General features: G+C 35.8%; 1 protein-coding gene across 1 annotated transcript in view; it reads left to right on the forward strand.

Annotated features, from left to right (window-relative positions):
• The window catches only part of ADGRV1 (adhesion G protein-coupled receptor V1), a 539,879-nt gene that overhangs the window by 43,906 nt on the left and 481,215 nt on the right, over window positions 1-14,758 (forward strand). The window contains exons 20-23 of the mRNA XM_012644750.1: window positions 3,564-3,740; window positions 6,963-7,143; window positions 8,138-8,340; window positions 12,046-12,175. Coding sequence (XP_012500204.1) covers window positions 3,564-3,740; window positions 6,963-7,143; window positions 8,138-8,340; window positions 12,046-12,175 — 691 coding nt within the window. The remainder of the gene's footprint in view (window positions 1-3,563; window positions 3,741-6,962; window positions 7,144-8,137; window positions 8,341-12,045; window positions 12,176-14,758) is intronic.

Genomic DNA, 14,758 nt, shown 5'->3' on the forward strand with positions numbered 1-14,758 from the left:
TGTGTATGTGTGTCTGTATTTTAACAGGAAAAATAATTTTTTAGCCCTTTATATATTACTAGATACCATGTAAGGTGCTTGTTTAATGTCCACCAAAATCCATGAGGCATTATGATGCCCATTTTCAGAAGAGGCTGAGAATGCTTGGTAAATGGTAGAGTGAGGAAGCTCAGGACTGTTTGACCTTAAAGCCACACTTTTTCCACCACATATTTGCTCATGTACCATTCTGCTGGCATGAAGATACTAATGCAGATACCTAGGTGGAAATTAAATCAGATGCTGTATTTCTCTTTGCTGCTTTCTCCCCTTAAGGTTGGAGGGCCTGACCTTCAGAACAGTCAGTTCTGCCACGACGTGATGGATAGGTTCCTAAAAATCGTCACACTATGCCAGATTGCATAATGAGAAACACAGAACTTATGGAAAAGATGGGGCGAGCAGAACATTGTTCAAAAACTTAGTCAGTGACACTTAGAAAGATAGGGACTTAATAAAAAACGTTTTACACATTAAATGTAATTACTGATATACTACAATAAATATGGCGTAGTCCCTTGAGAAGGACCTTAAGGTTATTTGTAGAAGTGGGCCTCAGGAGGGTTGAGGCTTGTGTGTTATTGTGAAGTGATAGAATAAGGGTTATCTAAAATCAGAGGAAAGGTTGTAACACTAGATATGGGTAAGTGTGGCTAGTAACACACGTACTGAACTGAGGTGGCTGGAAGTTGTTTGAGGTGTATGTGTATTCCTATGTGGTTTGTTTGAGGTGAATACAAATTTTTGTGTTCACCGTATTTTCTGTGGATGCAATCACACTTACAAGCCAATGCAAAAGGGTTATATTCATATCATTCCCTAATGTAGTATCAACTGCACTGGAATGATTTTATGATTTGAAAATAAGCATTATAGGTAGAATTAAGTGAACATGGTCTTCTTCTCTCCTCCATCTGTACTTATTTCCCTTGTTGTTTCAACCAGTCTGTAAATACAATTTGTATGATTATATATTTATTCACTATTTGTATTTGGCCTTGAATACTATTTATATATTGATAACTTCCAAATATATGACATTAATCTTGGTCTCTCTCTCAAATTCCAGACTCATTTCTCCAGTTGCAACATTTTTAGGATATTTAATAGACATTTCAAACTGGGCATACTTTAAACTCTTTGATCTTTTACCCCAAATCTGTGACTAACTGATAGACAAGGAAAATCTCAAGCTCGCTTCATAGATGACTCTGCTTGCTATGTTGCTAGTTTCTGAAAGCAGGGTGCTGCCTCTCTAGTGCCCTGTTCGGGGATGTCTATGATGGACAGAGGGCAGAGCTGTACATAGTACACTTAGCCATTCATCTTATGTGGAGGGAGAATTGCCCTGAAGTGTAAAGGTACATTCACCCCTGAGCAGTGCTAATCGTGTAGCTGATTGGTCAGCACCTTGGAAGAATCAAGACTAGAGACAAGACATTTGCAGAAGAGGCGTGTGAGTAGACCACTGGGAGTCAGCACTAAGTATGAGGGGGCGTTTTCCAAAAGGCTCTCAAAACCAGGAAGTCAGGATGAGGCTCCATTACATATCCGCCAGACTCTATTTTGTCAGTACAGTGCCATTAACAGCAGGATGGCGGGAATCAGATTATGCATGGGTCTGACAGCGTGGGCTCCCTCTTACCCAGACTGATCTAGCAACTGCTGCTGCTGAATGTCCATACAACAAGCAGTAAGGAACACAGCTAAGCACTTTCCAGTAAAAGTGGTAGATTGATCCCAACCAGACTTTTTCACTCCAGAGGAGGCAGCAATTCACTCCTATTGGAATTAATACTTACTTTAGCTAATGATTTACCTTCCAAGTACCTTTCCTAACACCATCATCTGAAGGCTTAAAGAATCCCTGCTTTAAACACACGGAAACCTGCATCACATGGCCTAAAAGGGACTCATGTGAAGGAAGTGTGACAATGGGCCCAATGTCATAGGCTTCACCATATACCACATTACCTGAAGCAGCTGGCCTGTTACAACAGGTGAATGGCCTGTTGAAGAAGACTCAGCCAAGGTGCCAGACCAGGGACAGCTTCTTGCAGGGTTGGAATGTTGTCCTCCAGGATGCAGAATGTGCATTCAATGGGTAATACCTAGTTGTATCCCCAGTAATTGCAACATACAGGCTCGGGAAGCAAGAGGTAGAAGTGAGACCCCTGTCTCCATTACTTTTGGTGACCCATTGCCTGAATTTGTTTCCTGCTTTAGGCTCCACTGGATTAGAAGTTCTGGTCCAGGCAGTGGGGCTGGGGGCAGAACGTACCTGCAAGGAGACATACCGAGGGTTCCACTGAACTACTGTTGGGTTGTTTTGGGCTTCTCATGCCTGTGGACCAGAGGGCAAATAAAAGAGTTAGAATATTGCCCCAGGTGTGCTCGATCCTATTTATCATGGGGGCACCAGGGTGGCTGATGCTCAGTGAAACTCACAGGGTTTGCTGGAATATCTGGTGATTGCATGCTCATGCATAAGTGATTTGACTATTGCCTATTTGTAGACAGATACCAAATCTGTTCTCTTCAGCCCTAATGCCAGCACCAAAATGGCTCTATCTAATGCTGATTGGAGTTGTTTATGAGACATATGAAAAATAGAGAATGACATTGTATATCTTAAGACCTGTATTTTTACCTTTATTCAGTTTTAGTTTTTCCCCTGAATTATATATTTGCTAATATAAAAATAAAATTGAATCGAGAGACTTAGAATTTGAGAGTATGAAGACCTTATTCTAAAGGATATTCCAACTTCTGGCCTCATATGGTTTTTAAACATTATCTTAAAGTGTTTAGACCAAAATATTTCCCACTTGAAAAAAATACACATATATACACTACACATGTGTGTATATACCTGTATATATTTGATGAAAATACCAAAAAGATATTAAGCATGACATAAAATGCCCTCTTTGATCCAACTGTTGTTCCCACATTAGATATTTCTCAAGGTTCTCCCACTGGGCACTTTATGCCACCCCCAAAATGATATCACCAAATATGCTAGATTGCTTCTTGTGTCCATACCTTGAAAATTCTCTCTGATGTCATGTTTTGCCCTCTACCCTAACCCCTGCCCCCATTTGATCTGTCTGTGATGAACCCATCATAAAATTGCAAATTTGTTTTCCTCTTTAGACTTATGCTTATCCAGAGAAAAGACTATGCATTTTTTTAAATCTTTTATAACCATATCATCTATTACAGTAGCTGGCACATAGGAGGTATCCATCAATGAATTACATGTACAGTTAAGAGACTATAATTTTTCTTGCTTTATTAATCCCTATAAGGGAATGGGAGAAAACAAATGATTGTAAATACTTATTAGTAGTCAAAAATATATCCGGGGAAGTGTAGAGGCCTCCTTAGTCCATCTCTCTAAAAGAGAGGTAGGAAGAAAGTTATAGAATTAACTTCACAGTAAGAGTATTTCATGAAGCGTTGTAATTGTATCACTGAAGTGGATCACTACAGACCTATAAATAATTTCTGTCCAATTTCAGATTGCAGAGGAGGGATCCACCGTTTCTTGTGTGGTGGAGAGAACCAGAGGAGCTCTGGATTATGTGCACGTTTTTTACACCATCTCACAGATAGAATCTGACGGCATTAATTACCTTGTTGATGATTTTGCTAATGCCAGTGGAACTATCACATTTCTTCCTTGGCAGAGATCAGAGGTAAACCCGCCTTCTTTGTTTCTTTCAAAGCCTCCTGGAAAGCTTTTCCTGATGTGTTTGTTCTGTAATTTCTTTACAGCTTCTTGCTACGTAAGTAACTTAAAATATTTAGGAGATTAGGTATATATCTTGGTATAAAATATTTTTGTATTTGTTTATGCAAAAGAAAAATAAGAATTTTGAATCATATGTGCTAATAGTTTTATCTGTTCTTTAATCCCAACATAATAAAAATGATATATCACTGTGGGTTTTTATTTCTGATACAATAGGAAACCACAGAATTCTTAATGGTACTCTTCCAGTCAGCCAGTGAAAAATTCTCATAATTTCATTTTATTTGCATTATATTTGGAGAAATGTGATAATTTTTCTGTATTTAAAAAGTACAAGTGACCTCCAGTTTCATCGAAAGCTTTCCATGAAACATAATCTCATCTGAATAGATGCTCCATAAATAAATGACACTTCCCGTAAATGAAATTGGAATGAGGCTTCCTCCTATATCAGAATATTTAAATATTGATCATGTTGGAATATTCGTATCAGTATAATTTTTACATTAAAATGTAAATACTTTATAAGTCATCAGAGATACCTACTAAATTAACTTAGGTTTGCAAATAATGATAAATAATCTTTGAGGAAATTTTTGAGGGATTTAGGAGTTAATTGGTTGGAAAAAATTAAATTGAGGGAAGGTTTAAAATATTCTTAAGATTCAAAAAATAAAAACTAAGGGAAAGTGATCAAATCTCTATAATTTGGGGGAAGAAGGAAACAAAGTACAACAAAACTATACAAAAAAGTACAACAAAATTTCCTTGATAAGTAGTCTGCAGACAGGTCCATAATAAAGGTTTTACTAATATTTGGTAAAATGAGGAAATGAGAAAAATTAGGACAACTAGTAACTTTTCATAAAGCTAAACTTATTCCATTTACAAGACTGTATTTTATTCTGATGCTTTGTCATTTTTACTTCTTTCTTGGATTTAAAGTGTTCTTTCTTTTATCAAATAATTATGATAGTATGTGGTAATTTTTTTAATGCTCCTACTCGGCAAAACAGACTTGATACCCCAGATTTCCTCTTGAAAAATTTATCAACTATGAAATAAAAATATAACTGGAAACAATTATGTTATAAAATAAATTCATATACATCTTGAAAGAAATAAGAGTTAATCAAATTTGGTAAGTAAAACACTTGTAAATGTTCCAGTCAAGAATTATTTAAAATATTTTCTTGCCTAATTTTTAAATTTATTTTTCTTTTTACTTCAAGAATTATGACATGATTTGGGTAATAGGTGTCGTTTTTGCACATCTTCCATGCCGTATATTACTCCTTAACTTAAAATATGATTAAAATGAACATTAAAAACCAAATTTAGATTCCACCTCAGACTTACTGAATCAAAACCTCTTGAAAAACCACATTTTTAAAAACGAGTTCTCTAGGTGCTTTTAGGCCCAATGATCCTTGTTTTGGAGACTGCATTTGGATTTAGAGTTTGTTTCAGATTGTTGTCACTCTCCTTTCTGGGACAAGTCGGGAAGTCACCCTTCACTCCTATCACTCACGCTCCATGTTAAGTGAGTCATCAGGCCTGCATCTTCTATCTCCAGACAAATCTCAAATCCATCCATTTTTCCTTATCTCTTTTGTACTGTGTTAGTTCAGAATTCCATTATTTCTTGTCAGTCACCTCCTAACTTGTCCTCTTGCATTCTTTCTTGCTCTGTCTACTCCATTTGCATTCTGCCATGGTACTTATTCTAAAACAGAATTCTCATTTTGTCAATTCCCCACTTATGATTCTTCAATTTATCTCCACTCTCTATGGAAGGAAATCTAAATTTCATGTGATAGCATGAAATGTCCCCATGATCTGACTCCTGAGTATTCTTTCAGCCCTATCTCTTCCTCCAGCGTTAGTGATCTAACTGCAGTTCCCTGTATGCTCTATTCTTTCATGTCTCTGTGCCTTTGCTGTGTTTTGTCCTTTGCTTGTAATGTTCCTCCCCTTTATTATTTACAACTGTAACTAATCCACTAGAACTTGCTTCAAACATGTCTGTTGTAAAACTTACCAGGGAGGGTTAGTTGTTTCTTCATCACTTTTGTACACAACTCTATTATGACATTTTTACATTGCATTTAAAATGTTTTTTTATAGGTCTGTCTCCTACAATAGACTGTGTTAGGGATTGGGGCCAGCACATTGTATATGTCAAAACATGTTTGTTCAATTAATAAGGGAAGAAGAAATTGTGGGTTTTTTCTTAATTTGACTTTAAATTTTGACTTAAATTTTGTAGAGCATGGCTGAGTATTGCTACTTCCTTTCATAAGTGTTTTTGGACTAATTGTTTGTGCCAGACTTCTAAGGTCCATTGTGAATCTACCTTCTAAAATACTGTTACTGAATATGTCAGGATTTCCTTAGGCAGGCACTAGATATGTATACATTGCCCTTTCTTACTACTCTGTCGCATCTCAGAGAATATGCCTTTCCTTAATCGCGAAGTCTCTACCCTGAAGTTGGTAATACCATGGTCTTTGGTACAAAGAATAGTGATATTATACTGATAATGTTATATCAATATATCATATATGATATGATATTAATGCATATTTAGACAGAAAATGTTACTACTCAGCATGTGCTTTAGTTTCTTTGGACTGCTGTAACAAAATACCTTAGCCCGGATAATTTATAAATGACAGAAAGTTATTGCTCACAGCTCTGGAGGCTGGGAAGTCCAAGATCAAGGCACCTGTAGATTCCACTCTGCTTCATAAATATGGTGCCTTCTCAATGTGTCCTCACAGGGTGGAGGTGCAAACAAGCTTCCTCAGCGCTGATCCCATTTTTGAGGGCTCTGCCCTAATCACCTCCCCCAAACCCCACCTCTTAATATCATTACCTTGGGGATTAGATTTCAACATGTGAATTTTGGGGGACACAGACATTAAGAGCAAAGCAGCACCCATTATTGTTTGGGGACTTAATCTCCTTAGATTTCTCTTTCTCTCTTTCTGTTTGTATGCACACACACATACATATACACACACATACATGTTTTAATGTTTAAATTTGCGTAGAAATAAGTTATGTTAAATAGTAACTTCATTTAAATATAATTTAATTTTCCTCTGGTAAGTAATTTCTACATGCCTCTTTGCTTAGTGTCTCTGGATTTTTACATTTATAGGTCCTAAATCTGTATGTTCTTGATGATGATATTCCTGAACTTAATGAGTATTTCCGTGTGACATTGGTTTCTGCAATTCCTGGAGATGGGAAGCTAGGTTCAACTCCAACAAGTGGCGCAAGCATAGATCCTGAAAAGGAAACAACAGATATCACTATCAAAGCTAGTGATCATCCATATGGTAACCCACTCCTTTTGCAAGAATAATCCTCTCTTCTCTGGGTGTGCTTAGTTTTGTTAAGAACTTCTTATGGAACTCTTTGAAAATGATTGAAGTGGAACTGCGTCAGACCCTCTAAGTTCTAAACTCTTTAACTTCTAAGCTGCTATGTTGAGGGACATTGTTTATGAAAGAAAATATAAAGATCAATTTCTGAATTTGGATAATATATTTTGGAAAATTTTTTCAGGATTGTTTAAAATAGAAAAATATTTCCATTTATGGCTATCAAAATTTCTTTAATTTAAAAATTATTCTATGATGATTTGTTAACACCTAAGTAATTGAAGTACTTTGTAATTTATGTTTTATTAAGTTTCAAGAAATGAAGTTATCACTTTCTATTTATATAAATTTCTTTTTGTCTTATGCTAAAAATGATAATTTTCTTAATTGAGGAACTATCATAGATATCTGTACTAATAAATTGGAAATGTTTTCTGAATTGAAAGTAATAGTTTGTCTGTGGGAATAAATAAAGAACATCTGTTAAGGACCTGGGTAGAAAACCTGAGAGGCTCTTCAACTCTGGTTTTCATAGTTATATTTTTAAAAATATGTGTTCCAAATCCTTTAGAGTGCCATCAATCCTGTTCTACTGTAAGTTCAAGAATGATTGCTGGAGACTCTAGTAATATATGCACAAATGTTTGAAAAGTATATTTTAAAACTCCATCAGTATTCCTTTTATTGATGCTTCTGTAAGAAATAATAAAGCTTTCTTTGAGTAAAGACAAGGAAAATTAACAATTTAACTTTTAACATTCTAAAGCTTATAAACATATTCCATGTCAAAAACATGTTAATTGAATCTTCACTGAAGTCTTTTTAAATGAAGGCCCTCAGAATTTTAGCCCGGTGATCAAAATAAATGTGCAAGATTGCTCCAAATGAGTAAGAAATTCTTGCACAGATAATTGGGAGAAGAATGCCCTGTCTTCTTTGTCTCTGCTAGGCTTGCTGCAGTTCTCCACAGGGCTGCCTCCTCAGCCCGAGGACACAATGACTCTGCCCACAAGCAGCGTTCCACACATCACTGTGCAGGAGGAAGATGGAGAAGTCAGGTTATTGATTGTCCGTGCACAAGGACTCCTGGGGAGGGTGACTGCACAATTTAGAACAGTGTCTCTGTCAGCATTCAGTCCTGAGGACTACCAGGTAAGTCACTTAATCCTTTTGAAGCTGTGTTTGCACTTGTGAAACAGACATAATCATTCTCTTGGATTGGAAGGGACTTACACTGTACCTGGAATATAGTGAACAAGGAAAATAGGCACCGATGGCTTTCTGGCCTTTTAAATTTATGTAAAGTAATGTGGCTTCGTGCATTGAAACCTGACATTTAAATAGTTACTATACTGATTTTCTTTGTAGCTTATACATGTCATAATCTTCCCTTGTATTATTTGCTTTAATGTTACTATAGATTTTGATCAGATATATTGAAATTATGTTTCTTACATATTTTAAATCCTCTTATGTACATCCATTAACTGAAACCAAAATTGCAAAGAAATTAAGTGTCCATGTCTTTTCAAATTTAAATTGCTTTTTTTTTTCCAAGTGAGAAGCAGTGTGGTACTGAGGGGGTGGGTGGACAGGGGAAAGCAAGGGATTTGGAACTGGACAGAACTGAGTTTTAATCCGTCCTCCAGGTGTGTGAACTTGGGAGACTTGCTTAATCTTTCCTGACCTCAGTTTTCTTATCTGCAAAAGAGAGATAACATCTGCTGAGCAGGATCGCTGTAAGGATTGATGGAAACATTTTGTGTCTTGTAGTGAACACGCACATATATAACGGCACTCAGTAACTGCTACCTATCCTTATTATCACCAATACTGAAGCAAATGCTTGTGATTTCTTATCAATTCTTTTTAAGAAAGGTTTTACAGCTAATATCTCTGTTTTCCCAAAGAATCTTTTTTCTTCAAATTTAATATCAGCTTTCCTATTTTTCCCCTTCTTCCTAAAAAGACCCACACCACAGTACAGTGTTCAGTAATTTGTGCAAACTTTTCCTCCCAAACCCCAGAAAAGCTGGCTAATTGAATTTAATTAATTTCACCTATAGACCAGTTAGCTACGTTTTCCTGGATTTCTTCTTTCTCAGACTCTTTCTTGGGCAAGTTGTATTTTTCTTACCATTGACATTTGTTGTGTCTTTGACTAAGTTGGTATGTAACATATTCCACAAGACATCTCACCTTGTCTTAATGTTGTCTTCTCTGTGGTCTCTTAAAGAAATACTTCAGTCCTCATACTGATGGGCTTCAATTTCTAGGTAGTCTGAATATGTCCAGCCTCCAGTTGGATTATCATTTTCTTTAGTAACTAAAACAAAACAAAACAAAAACCCTGTGCCCCCATCCTTTATGACTATCAGAAAGTTTATACCCTTGGAGACATTTCTGTGAATTTTCAGGGGTGCTTAGATGTCCTGGTAATTACTTGTCACCACTTTTTGTCTTTGATAACCTGGTAACTTTTGCCTTCACCACTTCTCTGATGTTTTAGCTCTCTCAGATCTGTGTTAGCATAAAAGTAGGATTTATTAGGCTGTGTATGAGTATGTGAGTATGCAGGTGTTCGGGGGTGGGGGGAGAGGAGCAACCAGGAAGGATCATTTACGGAAGAGGAGAAAACTATCAGATATCACTGTTCTCAACCTTATTCTCATAGACCAAGTTAGAGGTGACCCCCACCATCCTGGTTCTTATATTCCAGCTGTTTGGGGTCATATTAAACAACTAATTACTGAGTTACAGTTGTGGGAAATGTTCAAGGTGGGTGACCTGGGAGAGAGGTGGATGTTGATGTAGGTGGGGTAGTCAGAGGCTTTCTGGCCTTTATGCTGGGCTTTAAATGTTTAAGGAGGAAAAAGTAGATAAAGCGGGGAAGAACTGTTTGGGACTGGTAAAATGGTGTGAGTAAACGGTCTCATGCAAGGGAGAGCACAGGCTGTCAGAGAAGTTGAAAGAAGGCCAGTGTCTCTGGAGTGTGGAGAGCTAGGTATGGTGATGAAAGAAAGATAAGGTATGCAAGGACTGGATCATTCAAGGCCTTAGAGATCATGCTACACTTCTGGATTTTTTTAAAAAAATAAACAAGGAGAAGTAATTGAAGGGTGTTATGCATTTACAAAAGATCACTAGGCTAAACTATGGAGAATGAATTAGAAGATATAGACACTGCGTGCAGAAAAACGGGTAAGGAGTCTATTTTGTGGAGCAAGGCAAGAAGAGACAGTATCTCGGACTAGGCTGATGCCAAGGTAGCCGAAAAGAAGTAAGTGGGCTCAAGAAATGTTTAGGAGTTAAAATGGCAGGATCCGAGGATTATTTAGTGTGAAGGATAAACCAGAAAGGGTGTCAAAAATGACTCCTTAGCTCCTAACATGAGCAACTTGTACTCTAAAATTTAGTGCTATGGAGAAGTTTGCATAAGGCACAGCTTTTAAGGAAAGATCGTGAATTTAAGATTGTGGCAGAAATTATTAAGAAAAATTTCAAATAGGCATTAAGATTTAAGTCTGAGTATCAGAGATTAGAGATACAAATTTGGGAGTGCGGAGCATATAAACAGTATTAAAAGTCTAGGGTATGATAGGCTTGTCTAGACAGAAAGTCTAGAGAGAGTCTGATGAACAACAATAGTTTTTAAAGGTCATAAGAAGAATGTTAAGATTGGTAAACACTGAAAAGGATCAACTAGGAAAAACAGGAGAGTGTGCTATCATGCAATAGCAGGGAAGAACATATTTCCAGAAGAGGAATGGCCGGTTGTATAGATATTGCTGAGTTCAAGTAAGATGGTTTCCTAAGACCGTCAAATGTCAGTTCTACTGTTAAGACTTGCAGGATTACGCCACTGACTACTAAACTCTAGGCAAAGTTAGTTACTTCTTCTTTGAGCTAACTATATGCCTTTTACAGCAATTATTATTCTGTTTAAATTGTTTTATTACATGTTTTATTACATTCTAGGCTTAAAACTCCTAGAATGTTCTCTATGGAGTCAAATATTTGTCTTGTCTGTTTTTGGGTCCCAAACATTTAAAACGATACCACATACATGCTGTGTGCTTATAAATATTGAAAAAGCTTATAAATATTGAAAAAGTGAATAAATGAGCGATTAAGTTAATTAGTATTTGGATTTCCTAATTTAGTTTTAAGATCATTAATAGCATCACGAGATGAAATATAGTGGCTCACACAAGCTAACACTAGAAAAATTTAAACAAATTTAAAATTTATTCTCATAACTTGAGTGGAAAATGCTTATATGAAATAATGGAAGAAAAATATCCTTAAGACTTTGATTTTTAATAACTTTGATTTCCTTAAGTATGTGAACTTTTCTGAAGGGAGAGCTATGTTATGAATTGCAACTGCAAGTATAATCAGGGAAAAATTAATGCCAAATGGACTGATATGTATTAATGCTTGGAGAGAGTCTCAGAATGAAAATGCCATTATTATTAAACACCAAATATTTAAATTTCCCAGTGTTATAATTTTAATATACTTGGTCAAGAGAATTGCTGGCATCTCATTGAATTCATTCTTTAGGAATTTGTGGATGTCACCCAGTAAGATATCTCATTTGCCTTGACTACTTTTTTGATGAATAGTCAAATAAAAAAAACAAATCATTTACTTCATTTATTTGGAGAATATGTATTTATAATTTACCTTGAACACTATTAATGTCCACCAAATTGTTTTCAGTTTTGTATTTTACTTATGTTCTTCTGTTTCAGTATTTATAACAATTTGGGACACAGCAAAACATTCTCATTGTATAAATTCACATATAGAATAATTAAAATCTAATAAGTAAATATTTTATTTGTATTTCAGAGTGTTGCTGGCACATTAGAATTTCAACCAGGAGAAAGATATAAATATATTTCTGTCAACATCACTGACAATTCTATCCCTGAACTGGAAAAATCTTTTAAAGTTGAGTTGTTAAACTTAGAAGGAGGAGGTAAGACTGGTGATTCAAAAATATCAAATACTGGCTTGTCCACCCACTGTGATGACAGTAGATTCTATTAGGGAAGTATGTTCCTTTGAATTAATCATACTTTTAAAAAATGAATGAATTACTAGTTTTTGGAGAGAGCAGCCTAAAGATTAATAATTGCTTTATATATATGATAATGTATATTAATATATATATGGTAATATAATATATGTCAATCACTTCTGATTGACAGTTCCTTTCTTGGTAAGAAGAAAATCCCATCTCTCTACATAAATTTTAAGTGATAATTTTATAAATTAATATTTAACTCATAGTTTTATTTAAATATACTTTTGCTCTGTGAGGTTTGGTTAATTCTGAGTAATATCTCTGTTTATTATATTGATACCACCTATTGTGCTTTTCCCCCCACTTTTATTACCCACTGATCTTTTCCTAAAGTAGACATGCTTTTAGAATGAAATAGTACACTTGTACTATATCACCAAATTATAGTTGTCATTCATAGTAGGTGCCCCTCAAATCACCTCTTCTTTTTCCTCCTTTTCCAACTTCTGTGGTATCTCTGTTATTACTATCTCCAGATAAACACAGGTTAAAAACTAGTCCTTTTGGATAACCTATTATGAGACAATTATCAATAAAAGAAATCAACACCTATAATCCTAGCTCTCTGGGAGGCCGAGGAGGGCGGATTGTTTGAGCTCAGGAGTTCGAAACCAGCCTGAGCAAGAGCGAGACCCCGTCTCTACTAAGAATAGAAAGAAATTAATTGGACAACTATAGAAAAAATTAGCCGGGTGTGGTGGCGCATGCCTGTAGTCCCAGCTACTCGGGAGGCTGAGGAGCCCAGGAGTTTGAGGTTGCTGTGAGCTAGGCTAACGCCACGGCACTCACTCTAGCCAGGGCAACAGAGTGAGACTCTGTCTCAAAAAAAAAAAAAAGAAGTCAACAGTACCCTATCCCCAATTCTGAGATTCAGAAAGCTCTGATTATCAAAGGTATTTGGAGTCAAAATTTGTTTCATTGCAAAACTCATCTTTATTAAGGGAGGCTATTTATAATATTTATCCCATGTATAAGTAGATGGACTAGTTATACATGTTTCTTTGCAGAAGTATTAATGTGTGTGATTATCCTGTGCTACTGGGAGTGTGATTGAATACATGTGATATGTACTATATCACCTTTATAAGAAATTGAGAGTCAGTATGGTATTTATCAGGACAGTCCCTTCCATTACAAAACCTGGTATTATCTTTACTATTATTATCTGTATCATTTTGCTGAAGAGAGTCATAGTATATAAGCCATCCAAAAGATAAATTGCTAGGCCAGAAATACTAAAATTATCTTTTTATATTAAGTGGGACTTTAGGGTAAATATGCAAAATTTTCCTTTCCTGTGTTCCAAGCTCAGGTGAAAGCAAAGGAGACCAAGCCAGAGTTCGGGAGCATGGAAATGATTAAACAGTGACCCAACTTAGTTGAATGCAAAAAAAAAAGCCAAAATATGCTAGATGGCCTGTCTGCCAGGTGGCAGGTAATAATACCAGCTTTGCTTGTCCTCCAGAGACAAGTCCTCACATCTCCAAATCATTATTTTCATGATAGTACTTCATTAATAAAAAGGTTACTTATAAAATATTTGAAAAGTTGCCCTTATATCTATTATAGCTAAAAATACTTATGTAATAGAAAGAGAAAATGTTAGTGATTACCTAATATTGATTAATAAAGGAATATCAAATATTCTTAAGATGATAGTGACACTTGTGATCATATGATCCCTTGTGATAAGAGTGATACTGGTGATTTTATTTAGAAACTTTTCTTCATATGTCTAGAATATGCATTGTTATATATTAATTCAGTACAAGTACTCAATTCAAAACCACTCTTACAGTTTCTTAGGATGCAATAGTGGCAAAGAATCTGATTTTTTCCCCATTGAGTTGGAATTGGAGGAAAAGGAATCTAGACAGTGATCTCCATTCCTGGACTCACGCATTGGGATTGTGTAATATGTAAAACATCTTGTAGAGCTAAATTCTGTTGTGGGTCAAAGGAATACCTGTTATTCCATACTGTTTTTTTCTATAAAACTGATTCTACATAAGTTAGCCACAACCTAGTAGATATTTTATGCTAGTCAAAGTATATATGGTGTTAAACTTTATACCTCTTTCTGATGACTTCTGGATAATATGGGAGCAAAGCCATGTACTGGATATTTGCTGGATATCCATTTTGCCTCTTAAGTCTCTAAGAAGATTTCAGGTTCTGTGTGCCATAAATTCTCATGTCTGGTACAGCCCAGTCCTTTTGAGGGGAAAAACAGAAGAGCAGGGCAGATCTTAAACTAGCATTCAATGAAGGATATTGGTAGAAGCACATATTTATAGGTGTAGCTTTGTTTTTTTTTTTCTCCTCCCTTTCCATTGCTATCATCACTGCCCTTCCTGTCTTTCTTATTTGCAAACATTTGGTAAAATAATGGTTGGCATGTAAGATGTATTGGAGGGGAAGGTATAACCACTTTGTCTATGTTATAGTCCTTATGTAGTCTCAAGGTACTTTATA

This window comes from Propithecus coquereli, unplaced genomic scaffold (assembly GCF_000956105.1).
Source record: "Propithecus coquereli isolate 6110/MARCELLA unplaced genomic scaffold, Pcoq_1.0 Scaffold22, whole genome shotgun sequence".
Classification (NCBI taxonomy): Eukaryota; Metazoa; Chordata; class Mammalia; order Primates; family Indriidae; genus Propithecus; species Propithecus coquereli.